Genomic DNA, 19425 nt, shown 5'->3' on the forward strand with positions numbered 1-19425 from the left:
TGAAAACAAACAAATTTTTTAACTTTTTATTTTTAAAAAGAGAAAACAGTTTTCAAAAACTGTAATCAAACATGCCTTAATTCAATTTAATTATCTTTTTTTTACTAAACCACATGTATCTCCCACTGAGACAATGACGTCAAACCCGATAGAACCACTATAAATACTAATACTTTTTCTACGAGGTATTTAATTATTTATAGTAACTTGAAACTGAAACCTAAGGCTCCGTTCGGGGTGGTTTATGGTTTTATGTTTTGAAATTTTTAAAAACTAAAACTAGATTTCAATTTGATAAATACTATTTTTGCTTTGTTTGGTTTTGAGTTTTAAAATACTTGGTGTTAACTTTGTAAATCCACAATAGTCACAACAATTATCAACTTTGTGAATTCACGACAATGGGTGGTAGTGGCGACACGATAATAGAGGTGCCAGATAGCAGCGGTGGTAGAGTTTTGATATTACCTAATGACAGTGACAGGGGCGGTTATGGTGGTGGAGGGTGGTGGTGACAGAAGCGACAGTGGTGGTGGAAGGTGGGGGCAGTGGCCGTGTTTGGGGTGGTGATGCCAGTGGAAGTAGTAGTGCAAGTGGTGGTGCCAACGCCGAAAGAGGTAGTGGTGATGGTGGAGGTGATTGTAGTGGAAATGAAGGTGTGGTGGTGGAGGGGGTGTTACCTGGTGTTCGTGATGATGATGGTGGTGGCAGCGATATGGTGGTTGTGGCGGTGGCGATTGTGGTGGTGATGGTTGTAGTGGAGTCGGCGATGGTGGTGGTGTTGAAGGGTGGTGGTGGTAGTGGTGGTAACAGTGGGGGTGGTGGTTGCGCACGTGACAATGTGAAGGTCGTGGTGGCGGTAGTGGCATGGTGGAGGATGCATGTGGAGATGGTGGCGTGGAAATTGGTGGTGGAGGTTGCGGCGGTGGCGGAGATGGTGGCGACGACGATGGTGACAATCATGGTGGTGGTGACGGTGGTGACATGCGTGGAGGATGCATGTGGTGGCGGAGATGGTGGCGGCGGTGGTGGTGGTGGTGGTGGTGGTGGCGGTAGTGGTGGTGAAGGTGGTTGTGGTGGTGATGGCGGTGAGTGGTGATGGTGATGAAATTACATGTTATTGAAACTAAAAACCATGATCACAAAACCATATTTTGTGGTTTTGAAAAACTAAAATGATTTTAAAAAACGATAAGAACTCACTTAAGCTCCATTTTTACTGAACACGTTTTGTTTTCAAAATTGCATTTAGAAACCAAAAATTGAAAAACTCGCAACCACCCCAAACGACCCCTAAAATAATCATTTTTAGGAGTTCAAATTGGAGATAATATTGAGTTAAAAAAAAATAGGAAATAAGATTTGGAGGATTTTTTTAATATTTAAAGGTAAATTAAAAAACAAAACTAACTTTTGAATGAAATCTTTATTTTTTATGCATCGGAAAATATTTAATGAATTTTTTTTTTATGAAAATGAAATCTTTAACCTGATCTCCTTTTATTCTTTTTCAATAATTATTTATTCACACCTCAAAATGAGGTGGAATGAGGTGGAGGAAAAGAGAGATAGGAAGAAAAGAAAAAGTAAGAGTGAGAAAGTATAAGATGTGATAGATGATAAGAGGAGAGAGATAGAAATAAAAATAGGTGGAAATGAAGTGTATAAAAAAAGAGGTGTGTATATATCATTACCCATTCTTTTTTGATTACCCGTGCAATACTTTTTTTTTTTGAAACGGTCCGTGCAATACTTTTTTTTTTTTGAAACAATGCAATACTTGAGATTGCCTACAAGTTTATTTGATTATCATCAAGTATTTTATGTATAGCATAAATTTTTTAAAATATTGAATATGTAAATATTTAAAATTATAAAACAAATAAAACCGAATACTTTTCAACTCTATATATTTTACTACAAAAGAAATGTTCTTACGAAGAGGAAAATGGAAAACCCTAGTCTCCCTCAGGACTTGGTGGTAGAAATTCTGTTGAGGTTGCCGGTGAAATATCTTTTGCGCTTCAAATGCGTGTGCAAGTCATGGCTCGCAGTGATTTCTGATCCCCTATTCGCTAAATCCCAATACAACCTAGCCGCTGCCGTCACCCACCGAGTTCTTATTAGAAGCGATTATAGATATTTTGAAACTAAATCTGTTGATGTGGAAGCATCACTTTACGATGATTCCGCTTTCGTAAACCTCAGAGTTCCAGAACCATGTAGAGACCCATGGTTTCGGATATTTGGTTCTTGCAGAGGGTTAGTGCATGTTTCTAGCCCATAAACGGTTTGGTGGTGATATTACGGTATGGAACCCATCAACTGATGCTCACAGGAGAATTCCACTACATGGTGATAGTTTAATGTTTGATCATCTATATGGTGTTGGGTATGAAGAATCAAGAGATGACTACTTGATAGTTAAAATCCGATTGGATGGCCCACAAATTCAGGTTTTCTCACTGAAAACCAATGTTGCCTCCTTCGTTCATGGTGTTGATGTTACCAATGTGGATTACGGTCATAATCCCATTGCTGGGGGTGGGCTGTTATTGAATGAGTCCCTTCATTGGTTGGTTTTCTCTCGTGCTACACAGCTTCATGTAGTTCTTGCCTTTGATTTGATACACAGAAGTCTATTCGAGATTCCTCTGTCACCTGATTTGACAACAGAATTGACACAAAAACAATATCATTTGAACGTAATGGGAGGATACCTCTGTCTTTGTTATCAAGGTAGAGATGATAAATGTGAAAATGCTCAGATTTGGATGATGAAAGAGTATAAAGTGCCGTCTTCTTGGACTAAATCTTTTGTTCTACGATTTGCAATTATTTCATACAAGTACATACAGTTTTACCCCATATGCTTTACTAGATGTGGTGGTCTTTTTGGATCAAGTGGCTATGGAGGATTAATGAAATTTAATGACAAGGTACACATTGATGAGTGGCGCACATATTTCCCATACAATGATTTTGTAAGCCCTCATGATTTGTATAGAGAGAGTCTATTATCACTACCTAGTGGCGTTGATGAAGCAAACTAAAGTAGGTACTATATTCCCAAGAAGCCAAAACAAAAAGATATCTGTAGAGGATTAAGTCTTCAGCATTATGAGAGTATTGAAAATTTACTCATGAAGATGATCTAGGAGTAAGTGTCTAAGGAACAAGAAGTTATATTGTCCAATTTCTTACCTTTTTTCTACATATTCATCTAGCATTTTAAATTATGTAAAGCTACATGCATAATGCAGCTATGCTATTGTCAGCAACTGTGTTTGCATTTTGTCACTCTCTTACCATGAAGCACGGATTTTGACACAAACACTAAACACGACACCGGTACCGCGACAGGGTTAAAGTTCAAAAAGCAAGACACTAGAACACTGTGTGTGTATATATATATATATATATATATGGGGGCGTATTAAGTGAGAATAATATTTATTGTGATCAAATCGTGACCATTAAATCTAACATGAGATGGGGATGAGGATGAAATTGCTGCGAGAACCATGGTTCCAAAGCTCTTGTTTGGGTGGCTTTACCCTTAGGCGGGCCCTGTGATAAATGAGAGCAAATGTTTTGATTGGAGGATATTGGAAAGTCTCATTCACCTTTGATAAAAAAAAAGAATATTGGAAAGTCTAATATCAAATTCTGAATCTCCATAAAGAAAGAGCATGGAAATACATCTCTTTTTTTTTTCTGCATTGGAAAAACATGGAAATACATCTCTGATCATAAAACTTACTCTATTAGTAATTAACAGTCTAAAAATATACAGTTTCTAAATAAAAGATAGGGTTCAAATATATACTATAAAGAATCTCATATTAGGAGAGAAGTATGCTATTTCTTATATTAAAAAAAAAGTATGCTATTCCTTTTTTTCATAAAGTATGCTATTCCTAATTATAAAAGATACAACTATTAATTATCCCAATAAGCATTAATCATCCAATACTTCCCCTCAAGTTGGAGCATAAAGATTGTAAGTGTCCAACTTGCACAAAGAAATTGATATTGCTACTTCCCAAGACCTTGGTAAAAATATCTACGAGCTGGGTACGAACATGAAAGGTTGAAATGTTACCAGCTTGAATTTGATCTCGTACAAAATACAATCAACCTCAATATGCTTTGTGCGAACATAAAAAACAGGATTCCCAGTAATGCGTAGTGCCGCTTGACTGTCGTAAATAGACGCATAGGAGCTGAATGATAAACACCAAAAGACTTAGGTAAGGACTTAAGCCATGTAAGCTCAAAATGTTTTATGGCCCCATGAAACCATCTTCTTTATTTATTCATTATCTTTGGCTTTCAAAAAAAAAAAAAATTTGTCACCAAAACCGCACCATGACTCCTTTAATAACCTCATTGCACTCCACCTTTTTACTCAACCAGAGTTGTTCAAACTGGAAAAGCCACTCGCTCCCTTTTCCTTTTTTTAACCGAACAAACCTCAATCAACATTGTAAAGTGATCAAAACGGTGCCTTGGAAGATGAAACTAAAATAACAGGCCTCATCTATTTCCATAAATCATTAGCCAATGAAAAATCCAATTGTTCCTCAACTAAGAATGGCTCACTTTTGACCAAGTTGTGCTTTGAGTTGTATAATGAATCAAACTGAACAAAACTGAGGATCAAATAATGTTCAGATTCATATTATCCAGTAAAAAGACTAGCCTCAATAAGAAAATAGCTACAAGAGTGAAGTTTAAAAGCAGGACTCATTTCATTCATAACTTGAAGATAGAGTAAATTACATAAAGATGGTGCCTACTTTACAATCTGAATCTCTTAATCATAGCCTAGAATCGTATAGCACCTATTCTACAACTAACAAAAAACACTATCTGATGTAGAGGCTGATATTGTTCGGAAGAGGCAAGCTCATATGCTCTAGGTCCTCATAACTACAGCAGCAAGAGCTGCTAACCAAGACCACTATTTTTCAAGGGTCGTTTCCCTCCTCAGAACGTTGGGGTAAAGATGAAGAGGTCGGCGTCAACACAACCTACTGGCGTATGGATTCTTAACTCTTTATTTTCCTCCAGGTGACCAGGAAGAGGGAATTTCCCCTTGGCAGGCAGGCAACTTCCCACCAAGTGCACTCTCATCTTTAGCTGTTCAAATCACTCCAAAAAAACTAGGGAAGTTGGTTTTGTTAGTTGTCCTATCAACCTAACCTTTCCACGTAGAGGAACTAGGTTAGAGCGATTTGGACAGCTAAGGAAAATAAATCCCCTGGAATAACGAACCGGAGGATTTAGAATTTTGTTCATGTGAGAATACAGAAAAATGGAAAGAAGAGCTCAAGTGCAAGGGCTTTCCAAAAAGGCACTCTTTATTAGAGAAATGGATGGACACAAGCCTGGCTACAACAAAAATACTGTCCAAGAAATGATACTAAAATCCGTGGTGGTTTGGTTCCAAGCATAATGCCCTTGAAATCAATGGTAGTTAGAACACTTGTTGACAGTCTAAGCTGCATGTGCATCTAGCATATAACATGGTATTTTAATATGCCATGTATTGGTCTTTGTCAACTTTAGCACATGCTAATTGATCAATGATTCATTGAATGAGCTTTCAGCTTTATACTAAGTTCTATTTTACAAGAATTAACATGACTGACTCCATATTTTTAAACTGATTTGACTACTCATGCAAAAGTCCACATAAGTTCATAACAACCAATGAAATATTAAAAGTATGAATAATCCAAATAGAAAACAAGTTAAAACAAGAAGGACTAAAAATCATCCAGAAGTATGAAAACTGAAGGCTCTGTTCTTTCCTAGGCCTTCTTTATTGCAACAGTCCTTGCTCTCAGATTCAGAAAGATTCCCCTGATGCAAGAAAGTAAATCAGAGATCCATTAACTATTACATATTCATATTGCACATGTCACAAATAAGAGAACAACCTAACACACTTGTAATCCAAAAAAAAAACCTGACACATACTACTACCAGGCAAGTAATTTGACTAAATCAAACTACAAAACAAAGGAGAAACTTTCAAAGGCTAATAATGCCAATGTTTGAAAAAAAATAGATTGATGGGGTCGGGAACCATAGTCCATGATCATAAATCAGTACAACTATACATGATTTGGCTTTGCAAGAAATACACATTTTGAGTAGGATGGAATAATTCAAAATTGGTGGGAATCAATATAACCTGTTAACCACCACATAGCACACTTCAAATTGTGGGAAACAAGAACAAGAACAAGAAAATTGTTTCCACATTTCATCATGGATTTAGACAATTTTAAGTTAAGTGAGAAATATGTGGGAAAACAAAGCGATCAGAGTGTGTGCTGCAAAATGCCTTCGTTAGAAACCTACTGTGGCACTTTAACTTCAAGCTGAAACTTAATTGAAAATATCAGTGACTTAGTAATGTTCTAACATCATTTAATCAGACTACAGGTATCTGGTTTTGGGAGTTAGCTATTTAGCATATTTGGTGAAGAACAAGCTACATAAAAACTCTCAAAACTATACAAAGAAAGGAGTTCCCTGAAGATATTTAACAGCATTTTTTCCGGTCTGAAAGATTTCCTTTAGTAAGATCTCATCCATAAAGTCAAAACCAAACATGCTTCTTTACCCTTAGGAACACACTTCTTAACATTCTTTTCAACATATTTTTGGTTATTGATGAAATTCACATAGATCCGGTCAAATACGGAATGAGACTTCTTAGAATTTGGGTTAAGCCAAACTCTACTCAAAAGCTAGCTTAGATGTGAGGATTGCTCTACTCTTTGTAGGGACTTATTTGGCTCTCTAGCCTTTACCTTTCAACATATCCCCCCTCACACCCAAGGCTCCATCTGAAGCGTGAAGTTTGCAGGTATGGATATCTGCAGGTGGACCATTTATGGGTGGCCTTAACGAATCTAAGATAGGCTTTGATAGCATTTTAAAATTCGGGTTGGGCCTAACTGAACCCCTAAAGCTAGCTCAATGGTGAGAATTTCTCAACCAAATTGGAGGTTGGACTCATATTTTTGTGGATGCCACATAAGTTCAACCAATAAACAAAATGTGTTGCTAGCATTTCTCTTACTCAATAAGAACCATTTGTAACTTACAATGCAAGCCTATCTCTCACAGTACTACGAACAGGCAATTCTTATTAACTAATTTTTGAACAAATGAGAGATTGAATGAAGTAATCATAGGAGAGTAATAAATGAAAACTTGAAAGGCGAAGGAACTTACCAGCATGCAGCAACAAAACTGTGAAATATAACACGGAACTGCATAGGCATATATTGGTAGTTCACCCAGCCAACAACAGGCCAAAACTGCAAGTTAAAAACAACTCAAATAAACGAACTTTCCAAACTGCCCCATCAGCCAAACAGCAGAAAATTGTTCTCATTGCCATACCTTCCATGCAGTCAACTGAACAGAAGGGTAGTCCTTTTTAACTTTATTTATGACCATACTCCAAGGTCTTCCTGCAAACCAGTTGCACACTTTACTACTATGCAGTGCAGAAGAATTAGCTGGTATATTTTATTTGCAAGTTGCATGTACTATGTAAACACCATTTGTATGATCCATTAGTCAGAAAATGTATTAGAACACTTAATTATTCCTGGATTGATGAATAAAAATCAGAAAGAAATGTGTAGTGTGCTTTCTAAGAAGCTCAATTTTATCTATCATTCCATGTCTCTGGGTAAATTACACATTAGTGATGAGGAAGCCTTCACTTACAATTTGTTTCTCTGTGGTTTTTCATTTCCAGACTCACAACAAAAGCTGACATTATTCTTTATTCACTTAATCACAACCCTTGTGTCTAAATGATGTCTAACATACAATAACAGAATAATTCTTTTGATTAGCATACCTTCTATAACCAAGCCATAGTACATCATGAAGAGAAAGTTGTTCCATGGGGAACTAGTTATCTGTTCAAGAATCACCTAGTAATAGAACATTTCATTGATTAGAGTATTTCTAATAAACATTACCGAGGCTAAGGATTTTATTGAAGCTAAAACAAAACAAAATATCATCTCTAGAAGTGTAAAGAACAGAGAACAAACAATAACACGGGCTAACAACATACCTTCTTAGCAACAGTCTCATTGCCTGTCTTCCCCTTAAAAATTTTATCCATCAATTTGTGGAGAAAATGTCCAAAGGGTCCTGAGTAGGCGAAACCATAGAGCTGCAAAACAATTAGATTTCAATTTGCACTGTGCTTCACAATTTCATTACAAACTATAGTTTCTACTTCATCTTCTCAGAAAAAGTGACTCATTAAGCACAAATTTTGATTTTTTATCTTTTTCTAAATTGCTCCTTGATCAAGAGTCAACGCAATGGGGAAAAGACAAAGTTTCATGACAAAATCTTAGTCTATTTAAATTGATCCAGACATGGATAAACTCCAGATTGTACATGCAACTGAAAATTGAGAAGAATCATAATCAAATGGACATACCACGAAAAGAAGCAACCTTCTCAACTGAAGCTTTTTGGCCCCAGCCATCTTCTGTGCCACTGCATCACTAAAACCAGCTAGAAATGCTGCAGTAAATGCCTAAACAAAAACAACCCACAAGTTATAATTTTTTGAACAACCCCATTAGTCTATAACAATGAAAAACGATTCTTTCAAAACCCAATGAGTCTCTGACAAACAAAAATGAAAAAAGAAAAAATGGGTTAAATCAAAAACTTGAAAAATGGGATCATCTCATATCATCTGGGGATTGAAGACCAAACCTTGGTTCTGAGAGGATGAAGCTGAAGCTGGCGGAGATATTTCTTCAGAGCATCGTTGACTATGTCAGACATGGCGATTGATCAACCTGCGATCTTTCTTCTCTGTCTCCGAGGTTGTAGTTTGTGTTAGTTTATGATGTTATATATGTAGTGTGAGAGTGACAGAAAGAAACATGGGAAATTTATAATACTATATAGAATGAGTAAACAAATGCATTTAGAAAATGACTCAGAGCGAGGATTTCACACCCCACCCATTAGAAATGTCACCCCACTTAAAATAAATTCTGAAAATGTAATTTTTGAAGTATTTCGAAAATTTAATTTCCGAAGTATTTTCTCACTCAAAAGTGAGATGTTATGTTGTATTTCGCACTACTAAGTATGTAAATTTCGGAATATTAAATTCTGAAATAATTCGGAATATAAAAATCCGAAAATTGGGGGTGTGAAATCCAAGTAGTGGGGTGGGAAATCTAACCCCAATGACTCACGAAGGGTAGCTCAATTGGGAATGCATGTCGAATGTGGGGAAGAGTTTTTAGGTTCGATCCCCACACAATACAGACTGGTGGAGGGATGAAATACTTTAACTATAACTAGATCCCGAATCTGACGGCATCTAAAGGTGATCGGTTACCGGATGTAAATAATAATAAAAAAAAGGGTAGGCAATGTAGAATAATAAGACAAGGAAGAGTTTGGTGTCAACAATAAGAAAAGCTCTTGGACATGAATCACAATTCACCTCACCAGATACAAATAGAGGCGCTGGCTGGTGTCTGAAATCAACGTCAATGGGGTACTTTCATCAGAAATTCCCGTTATTAATGTCTTTTACCATAATAAAGATTCCAATTTTGACAAGAAAGAGTTTTTTCCCAATAGACTAGCTTTTGTTTATGGAAGGGGCATATATATATCCTCCAATCTGTCCCCGAGTGTTAGCTCAAGTGGTAAGAGCTATGAGACATAAAGGTTGGGAAGGGGAAGGTCCAGGGTTCGAATCCTGGAAGAAAAATTTGAAAGAATTTTCTAACTTACTAACAACTAACCACTAACATTTGCTTATAAAAAAAGGCTTAAATACTCTAGAGGTCCCTGAATTGTGTGGCGTACGAAAATAAGTCCCTGGAAAAAAAAATTCCGATTCCGAATCCGAATCCCAGGAAAATTTTTTTAATCGAAATAAGTTTCTACCCATGTTTCATGCCTATGTGGCTCATTTTTTACACAATCACAATTTCTAAGTGGATTTTTTTTTATGCCAAGTGTGTTAATGATTTACAAAAACTCAGAAAAGCATAATCAAAAACCCAAAAAAATCATTTCCTCCTTCTTCATCTTGGCACAGTACTGAAGAAGCACTAAGACTGGTCAACAAACTCATCCACCATATCCCAAAGCCATTGATTCGGAAGCTGCAATTAACGACGCCGTGGAGGACGACCTGGAAGTGGGAGCAGTAGTTATCCCAGGAATCAATCCGTTAAAGGTTGAAGGTTTTTGGAAGTACTACCTCCGGTCCTATTTATAAGCAACAAAAAAAAATTCACATAGTTTAAGAAATGTAGTTAAACTAGATAAAATGCATTAAATATGTCTTGAATCAAAATAAACTTCCAAAATTACCCTTTGTTATTAGTGTTGGAAAGTGGAAAAGAGAGAGAATAATTAATGAGACACATTTAACAAGTTAGAATTAATAAGGGCATCATGGGAAAAAAATAATTAATATAGTTCAAACTTTCATTTGGTTCTTATAAAAATGACCAAAAATTTTCTTCTCTTTCATGCTTATAAATAGGACCGGAGGTAGTATGAAGAAGAGGATTGAGGAAGATGGAAAGTTAAAAGAAAATTAAAAGAAGAAATGCATGTGGAAATTGTGATTGTGTAAAAAATGAGCCACATAAGCATAAAACATGGATAGGGACCTATTTCGATTAAAAGAATGTTTCCAGGGATCCGGAATCGGAAGAAAATATTTTAGGGACTTATTTTCGTACGCCACACAATTTCAAGGATATATATATATATATATATATATATATATATATATATATATATATATATATATATATATATATATATACCCTCCAATGTTGAATTTTGAATTTTGATAATGGTTGATGTGCTCTGGTGTGGACACAAGTGAAATAGAAACGTAAAAATAGCATAGATGTGATATATGCTGTGATATGATGAGAAAAGAAATATATTCATAAAAACAAATGTACAGAAAGTGGCGTTACTCTTAAGTGAATTGTGGATTATTAGTGTTAATTTTTTCAAGCGTTTTTCACTTTTTCTTATCCTAAATTCAAGGAATTTATCTATATCTATAATCTATCTATAATCTATATAAAAGAAAAAATTTTGCAACCTTGAGGGTAAAATAGTAATCAAGAATTTATTACACTACATTGCAAATTTGACTGGTTATTTTGATAAAAATGCACATTATTCTCCCAGATTCAATCACAGTCGTCCGTTTCATAACAATATTATTGTCCTTTTGCGTTCCCAAATGCATTCACTAAAACTTTATTGTAGAAATCAATGCATTCATTTATAGGGGGTCCATATAGAGACCTTCAATATTATTCCGTTTTTTAAACTTTCAATCTTCTTCAAAGCTTAAACTATGGGTATAAATACCCCTTTGCTCCATACTTTTTTTTCCGATTTTATTATATGATTTCATAGGTTTGTTTCTTTATTGATTTGTATGTGCTTCTCTGCGAATTTTCTTTTTTTCATTATTATATGCTTTTGTTATGTTTGGATTCTGAACCTTTCGTTCTCAGTTTTCTAGAAATCCCTATCACTTTGAATCAGTCGTCTTCGAATTAAAGTGCAATCATGTTGGATTGAGGTGTAATCTTCTGGATTTCCCCCTCCGCGTGTTATTTTCATGATTTTGTTATCTTCATTTTCTTTTGAATTTGTAGCACATACTTGGTGGATCGGTTCCTTTTCTTCTTCACAGATTCGATGATTTTCCTTTGTTTGACTTTCTTATTATTTTATCTCTGTTCTTCCCTCACTTTGAACTCATGTTTTATATTTTACAAATAGAGTTTAAAATTTATGTGTCATTGCATCTACTAGAAGTCAGGGGTTGATATTAATATATCGTGAAACATTGCATCTACTAGAAATTCTCAATGATTTTACTAACATGGATGAGCTATGTAGCATACAGATTAAAAAGGGGTACTCGAGTAATTATCATATCTTTATCTTCTCTCCGTTCTGAAATTTGTAACCCTTCTTCATCTCTTATAATGTAACCAGATATCTTATCATATTTTTAATGTAAGGTAATTCTGAAAATTTTCAAATAGTATTTTTTAATGTCTGATTCGTGATGGTTGCTTCAAAGAATCTCTTCCGCTCTTTCTTTCTTCTTTTTTATTCACCTATTTTTTTCTTCTATAATGTTTTTTATCAACTACTTTATGTTCTCTCCTTTCTTCTCCCCTTGAATAATGCTTCTGATCTAACTCTATCTCTGTATTCACTTATGTGGTGTTGGTTTGTCTTTTCAGGACAACAATGCTCATTTGTTTATGAACAAAAATATAAGGTAACATCTTTGTCATTCCATATTTAACTAGCTATCATGTATAATTTTTTTTGTCTTCAATGGGGTCTTGAATCAATTGGGGAAAGTGGTGAGAAACTTTAGCATAACCAACACGATGAGTGTAGAAGTGTGTTTGAACAGAAACTCATGTGGCAAAAGCAAGATGTTAGGCATTTAAAGGAGATTTCATTTTGGAACTAGACCTTTGATAAGGTGTTAAGTTGTTGTTCATGACAGTGTGTCGTTATATATGCTAGGATTTTCCTGATTTTTTGGTGACTCTGTAGGGAGTAAGCATAGCCTTGGGCTTGGTGGAGATTCACCGCAAATGCAAAAATGAATGTGGAATGGTAATCGACCAGATTAATGTTCAGATGACTTTAGTCTTCAGAGTTGTTAAGCACAATCATAGCAAGAAAAATGGTAACCATTTGGGTTCAACAAGGGGATCTATTAGTATTTAGTAAGTCTCATATAGATTTGAGCAAAGGTGAGTTAGCATATCTTCTTCAGCTTGAAGATCTTGATTTTTCATGTAGTACAAATATAAGAGACTTATCATGGAATGTCTAAGTTTAAGCAGTGCAGTTTCAAACTTTGGTGGTAATGATGATTGTTATGTTATTGATCAAGAGGACTTTGCAATAGTTTTAAGAAAAGAGAGCAGATGTGCCTTTTCGGTAAGTTTTTTAAAATCATAGATATTCATCTTTGATTTTGTACAACTACAATTAAAAATTGTGATGTAAAAACAACACCTTTTGTTTTAAATGTGAAGGTGTGCATTTTACTTGATTGTCTATTTATCTTCTACAGGGATCGGTTTGATTCTATATTTGTCAACTCAACTAAAATTATTTTTAATGTATTTACTAGTATTTAGTTAATATGAGTTATGAAATTTCATAGGAGATGATTACTTAGTTTGGATTTGAAGAATATATTAATCATTATTAATATTAATCTTTAAAAATTAATGTTGGAGTTTTAACATTAGTGTGATTGATTGATTTGATTGTCTTAGGTAGCGTTTGGTGACGGAACAGAACAGGACAGAACAGAACGGAATGGGACAGAACAGGATGGAACGGGACAATAATGTTCTATGTGTTGTGTTTGGTAACTCCAAGTCAATAGAACGGAACCATGATTTTAATTACATTTATAACCCTGCATGTTTAATATTTGATTGAGGAAAACAAATTGAACTCAATTGAACATTTTGCATAGAAACCGTTTGTTATTGCTTACTTCATGAAATAATCACTTATTTCTTTAAAATAATCACTTATATATTGTTTAAGTTGTTTCAGTATGCTATTGAAAAAAGCAGAAACCTAATTATCTATTTAAGCTATTTTAAGTGCGTTTATTTAGATTAAAAATATTGATTTTTAACTATAATTTTTTTAAGAGATTTTGAGAAAAGCATAAGTTGATTCGTGTTCGACTAGTCTAATTAAAATCACTTTTTTTTAACTCCCCTCATCTATCATCATAGATTTTCATTATAAGCTAAAGTAACTGTTTCAAATATTTGTTTTCAGCTTCAGCGGTAACAAACATAAAAAGTGATTTTTCCAAAATAAGTTGAATTAAACGCATTCTAATTGACTCGTTTATCATTGCTTACAAAAACTGATTTTACTTTTGAAAAAATAATTGATTTTATTTTAATTAAGTTGATTCGAGTTTGATTACTCTAATTAAAATAACTTTTTTTTATCTCCTCTCATCTATCATCATAGGTTTTCATGATAAGCTAAAGTAACTGTTTCAAATAATCTGTTTTCAGCTCCAGCTGAAACAAACACAAAAAGTGATATTTGATTAAAAAAGTGATTTTTTTGATTTTAAAAGTGATTTTTTGATTAAAAAGTCATTTTTCCAAAATAAGTTTAATCAAACGCACTCTAATTGGCTCGTTTATCATTGCTTACAAAAAGTGATTTTACTTTTGAAAAAAATAATTGATTTTATTTTAAGTGATTTTTTTGAAAAAGTAGATTTTTATTTAACTTTGTCTACAAATATAATAAGTGTTTTCAATTTTATAAGTGATTTTAAACTGTTTAGATACATAAAATTTCAAATATAAATTAGGAGTATTTTTGAACTTGCAAAAATTTTAAGAGAGTGTTCCGTTCCGTTCCCTTCCGTTCCACCTTTTTCAGGGAACCAAAGTGTCCCGTTCCTGGAGTCTTTTGTCCCGTTCCTTTCCATCTTAAAAACACGACAAACACAGAACGGAACTCATGTGTCCTGTTCCGTTCCCTTCCCACCTGTCTACCAAACGCTATCTTATTGTCTATTTGTCTTCTATGAGGATAGGTTTGATTCTCTATTTGTCAACTCAACTAAAATTATTTTTAATGTATTTAATAGTATTTTGTATTTGTTTTTTAAAAGAGTAATATATGAGTTATGAAATTTGATAAGACGTGTTTATTAGTTTGGATTTATAGAATGTATTATTCATTATTAATATTAATCTTTAAAAAATAATGTTGGATTTTTATCATTAAATTTGATTTCAATTACGGTTCTTATTATTGTCCATATATTGTGTAAACATTGTTTTATTAAAGTCCACATTTAAATTTTAAAAAGAAAAAAAATGACATCACATTTAAAACAATCATGTAAACATTGTTTCTTAATTTGATTATTTTAAAATTTGAATTATTTGATTGGACAATATAAATAAAAAAATACATTAATACTTTTCTTAGTTTTTTAAGATTAACAATTCTTCTCTTAAGAGTGAAAAATTATAGCAATCACCATTAAATGCGCAATTAGACATTTGAAATTGTTTAAATCAAAGTCATCATGCAAAAGTTATTCCCTTCATTCTCACTAAAAAGTTGATTGTAAATGGACACCAATTAAGAAAAGAACCTTAAATTCACAAATTTATGTTCTCTTAAAATTAATTGTGAATGAAGGCTCATTAAGTTAAATTTTAGAAAAAAGAAGTTAGATTTTTAAACAAATCCAAGATTTCATCTCACTATAAATTTTATAAAAAAATCATTCTTCTTTTTTCCAAAGCACGAAAAAATTAATTGACATATCCTGAAACTATTTTAGTTTTAGGTTGATTCGCAGACATAAAAATAGTACCGACTACTATGAGACACCTCACTTTTGTAACGGTTTTAGATTGCCTACACACTTTTCGGCGTTCTAAAATCATCATAAATGTAGGATGTAGATGTCCAATAGTGGATTTTACTGTTTTTATGTTCACCAATCTTTTCTGTTCGTTTTTTTTTTGGTACATCAAAAACAAAATACACCCTCTATGGATCGTCTGGACCTTCTCCTCCCCAACTCATATGTCCTCAGATCTTACCATTTAAGCTATCATTCGGGGACTCAGTTTTTTTCCTTAAATACATATAAGTAATTAATCACTTCGCATATTAAAAAAATCTTCACAGTTTATTTTTTGAAACTCTTCACATTTTCAAACGTTAAGTGAATTTCTTTTTATAGTAAGTGGATTAATTATTATATGGAAGACATCTATCTATCTATCTATCTATCTATAATCTATATAAAAGCAGAATTTCTGCAGCCTAGAGGGCAACTTTGGAATTCAACAATTCAATGCACTACCATCTAATTTTTAGGATGGACATTTGTGTAAAAATGCTATTTATTTCTGTTAGATTGGGTATGGGCCGTTGATTGCATCTACCATGGGTTGGCTTTTGCCCTTCTGAAACGACCTGTGAAACGTTTTATCCTCATTTTTCCGTTAGCGTTCGTTCATTTTGTCTGTTCGTCGGTGAATTACTTCCTGTGTAACGTTTTCCTCAGTTTGATTTTCTTTCTTCCATATACCACCATTACTTCTTCCTCAGTCGAACCATCGCTGCTACCGCTTCCTTTTTCCCATCTCCATTCCAAGTGATGCACATCCTATTGCGTTCTTATCCTTCATTATTGCAACACCGGTAAACACCTTTATTCTAACGCTTTCTTTCTGCAATTTGAGTTCTTCCTTCTAATTTCTCCCTATTTTCTTCTTCTCATTTGGTTCTTAGGTGGCAGAATTCTTCAATTTGAGTTCTTCTTTGATCGTTCTCTCATTTCTTCCCCATTTTATTTTACCTTCACACAGCAAAGATTTGGATTTGGAAATGGGAACTGGATTCGAACACCCATTTTCAAGCATCCGAGAATGTCATAGGAATTGAAAGTGTCCAAGAAACTGAAGCGGCGAGAGAGTGGACAAATATCCATCGAAGGCAAAGGTGGAAGGCCAGACGGGGATGGCGGCGGAGTTCCTTTTTCATGGAAGGAGCAATCAAGCGCGTCACGAAAACAAATACGGAGGTTAGGGACATGCTTTATATTTCATTCTCCAAGTGTTTGAAAGAGTTCATTGTTAAAGAAGGTATGGAAAGCACTCCATTTCCTTTCCCATTCCCAGTTCTTCTTAGGTTAGGATTGAGAGCTTTCATCTCCTGGCAGTCCATGGACAAGATCCATGTGTGGATCTCTCCATCAGGATAGATAGGTTCTGTACCCATTTTCTGTTCTTTATTTTTATTTCTATTTTTATTGAGCTTTCTTCCTTACTTTTTGTTCAATTTTCCCTTTCATAGTTTGATTCATTCATCATATTTAACATGGGTTGATCATATATTAAGTGACCGGATTCTAAAAGGAAACAAAACTGGAAACGAATTTGTTGCAGATGGGAACGAGAATGCCCCTACAACTATCTTCATTGATGTAGTTGAATTCTTTCTATATGTTCAATCTGATTGAATTAATGTTTTGTTATGATGATACTCTTCTTACTATGGAAACTACAGCCATAATGTGAATGCTGACTTAGACTATGCATGTGGAATATCGCAAAGCAAACTCCTATTTGTTTGGGTATATATGTTTCTCATCAGTATCCTATTTTTTAAAATTTGTATATAGATTGGTTTATTAGTTTATTTGTGTTTGAATGATTGGTGGCACCCGTACAAAATTCTTCTACTTTCGGTGATCATGTGCAAGTCTTCCATGGTTTGTTCTTATCGTTTCGTTTCTACTCCCTTCCTTTCTTTGGTTTTGTTTTTTTACTACCATAGATTGTTCTTACCGTTTCATTTCTACTCCTTTCGTTCTTTGGTTTTTTACCCTTAGTTTCACCACCATTGATTGTCTTTTGTTTTCCCTTCTGTATGTTGAATAGGCATTTGGAGAGCTGCGCAATTCTTCTACTTTAAGTGAGCATGTGCAACTCTTCCATTAGTTTTTTTTTAAAAGTAAAATTGAATATATGGGGGTACTAGGAGTACCCCAACCCTGTACAAAGAGTGGAGAAAATACAGGGGAAAGGGAAGAAAAAAAGGAAAAAATAAGAGAAGAACATAACAATCTGTTACTACTGCTAGGAAAAAAGAAAAAAAGAAACAGAATAAAACAGCCAAAAGACAAAGCCAATGCCTCTGTCTAATTCAGAAAAGACAGCCCCTTCCAAGCTCAAACAGCGCCTACTTCAGCTTAGCAAGAAGGTCCACCATCTCACAAAATCTGCTGCAGCACGCAAGCTTATAGGTGCAGCAAAATGATCCCCTGAATTAACAAAACAGCACAAAAGCACAGCTATAGATTTTCAGACAGTAGTGAAAGTTTTTGGAGCTAGCTTTCAGCCAATTCCAAGAGCGAAGTTGAGCAAGCTCAAAAACTTTTGCAGCATCCTTGGAACTCTTCCATTAGTTGCTCTTATGCCTATTTTGTGAACTGAATCATTTTGATTTCTTCGTTTAGCCATTTGCAACTGTAATTTTGTTTCTCTTTTGCTGCTATTGTAGCATTTTAATTCATATCTCAAGACTATGCTTCTGTATTTTGATATCACAGGTACTTTTCTTCAAGCGGGGAAATATATGTGGGGTCTTTAGGTTGAGATTGTTCTCATCTGATCAATCACTTGGAGGTCAGCAACACTATCTATAACTACTGAATTAGTATTAAATAAAAGAGGCATTATTATTGAAATGTTGCAGAAAACAACATTTTTATTGCTATTTTGAGTTTTTGACATCTTAGTGTATATTAGAAAATGTTTGTATGACCTACACGGCTACACCAGTATAAGTACACTTATTGAAAGCTAGAAAACAATGATTCGAGGTTGGCCTCAGCTACATAAAGGGATTTGAAAGGAAAGCATGCAAGTACTATTGTCTTTCTCCATTGATTAAAGGTGTTTGGCAGTCTTATGAGAAGTATAAGCACAATGGCAGTAACCGCAAGATTGTTACTCCTGATCTGGAGGGAATTATCTTTCAGCACTTTATAAATAAGATAAAGGTCATCACGGAAGAAGAGATTTTGTGTTCGTAGGGGTGACAAAGTTCTGAAAAGCATTCTTCTATGGCATATTGCAACATATCTATGTTATAACCCTGTCTCATGTGAAGAGGAAACATATAGCGAAAGGGGTTTAAGTTTTAGAGAAGGAAGAAAATTGTTATTAGAGTACATGTTGTATCTGAGAACATCCATGCTGCCTAATGAGATTGGTGAGTATGTGTCTCCATTAGTTGGATAGATAGGACCAAGTCTGTCATTTGATGTGTGCGGGATGGAAAAACATATACAAATGCTAAGGGAGGATGAAAGTTGGGAGGTAAAAGCGACGTGAGACTTATTCACTTAAATGTGGGTTGAAATTCATGCTTATGCTCCTAGAGCTACCTTTACAATCTTTACAATTGTATTTTTTAAATTGCACATCGATATTACCGGTCTTAATACTAAATTAATTGGCTCAACTGCAAAAAAACTTTTTCCTCTCCAATTGTGTCATTTAAATGTGTTTATATATAATTTAGTAGTAGTTACTTATTATGAATTAATATTAATTAGGGAATTAAAAAAGCACATGATTTTTGTGGGACTTGAGTGAGTCATACTAATGATAATAAAGGCGCATAAGCATCAATAATTATATAACAGTTACAAATTTAAATCCTTTAACATGGTATTTAAGTATGACTTTATAGTACTCCATATGTTCTTATTATAAATTA

At 34.2% G+C, this 19425-nt stretch overlaps 2 protein-coding genes and 1 long non-coding RNA gene across 3 annotated transcripts; 2 read left to right on the top strand and 1 right to left on the bottom strand.

Moving 5' to 3' along the window:
- Nucleotides 1-2270: 2270 nt before the first annotated feature.
- LOC130719672 (F-box protein CPR1-like) lies at nt 2271-3053 on the top strand. Its single transcript, XM_057570283.1, has one exon. It carries the CDS (start codon nt 2271-2273, stop codon nt 3051-3053), a length of 783 nt encoding a protein of 260 aa, XP_057426266.1.
- A 2531-nt stretch (nt 3054-5584) lies between these two features.
- LOC130720560 (peroxisomal membrane protein PMP22) lies at nt 5585-8940 on the bottom strand. Its single transcript, XM_057571213.1, has 7 exons — nt 8782-8940; nt 8498-8596; nt 8120-8221; nt 7898-7973; nt 7429-7499; nt 7258-7343; nt 5585-5871 (listed from the first exon to the last, which is right to left on the bottom strand). The coding sequence occupies exons 1-7, from the start codon at nt 8851-8853 to the stop codon at nt 5820-5822; spliced, it is 558 nt and encodes a 185-aa protein (XP_057427196.1). The 5' UTR covers nt 8854-8940; the 3' UTR covers nt 5585-5819.
- A 7150-nt stretch (nt 8941-16090) lies between these two features.
- Nucleotides 16091-19203, top strand: LOC130720441 (uncharacterized). Its single transcript, XR_009013057.1, has 3 exons — nt 16091-16338; nt 16429-17944; nt 18251-19203. It is a non-coding gene; the product is annotated as an uncharacterized LOC130720441 (long non-coding RNA).
- The last annotated feature ends 222 nt before the right edge of the window (nt 19204-19425 follow it).

Source organism: Lotus japonicus, chromosome 5 (assembly GCF_012489685.1).
Source record: "Lotus japonicus ecotype B-129 chromosome 5, LjGifu_v1.2".
Lineage (NCBI taxonomy): Eukaryota > Viridiplantae > Streptophyta > Magnoliopsida > Fabales > Fabaceae > Lotus > Lotus japonicus.

Bases quoted from the DNA above. Each gene is read 5' to 3' on its own strand.
- LOC130719672 (XM_057570283.1), top strand. From the start codon at position 2,271: ATGTTTCTAGCCCATAAACGGTTTGGTGGTGATATTACGGTATGGAAC.
- LOC130720560 (XM_057571213.1), bottom strand. From the start codon at position 8,853: ATGTCTGACATAGTCAACGATGCTCTGAAGAAATATCTCCGCCAGCTT. The intron at 8,222-8,497 runs GTATGTCCATTT...ATTGTTTTGCAG, and splicing joins GAAGGTTGCTTCTTTTCGTG to CTCTATGGTTTCGCCTACTC. The intron at 5,872-7,257 runs GTAAGTTCCTTC...TTCTTGCATCAG, and splicing joins AGTTTTGTTGCTGCATGCTG to GGGAATCTTTCTGAATCTGA.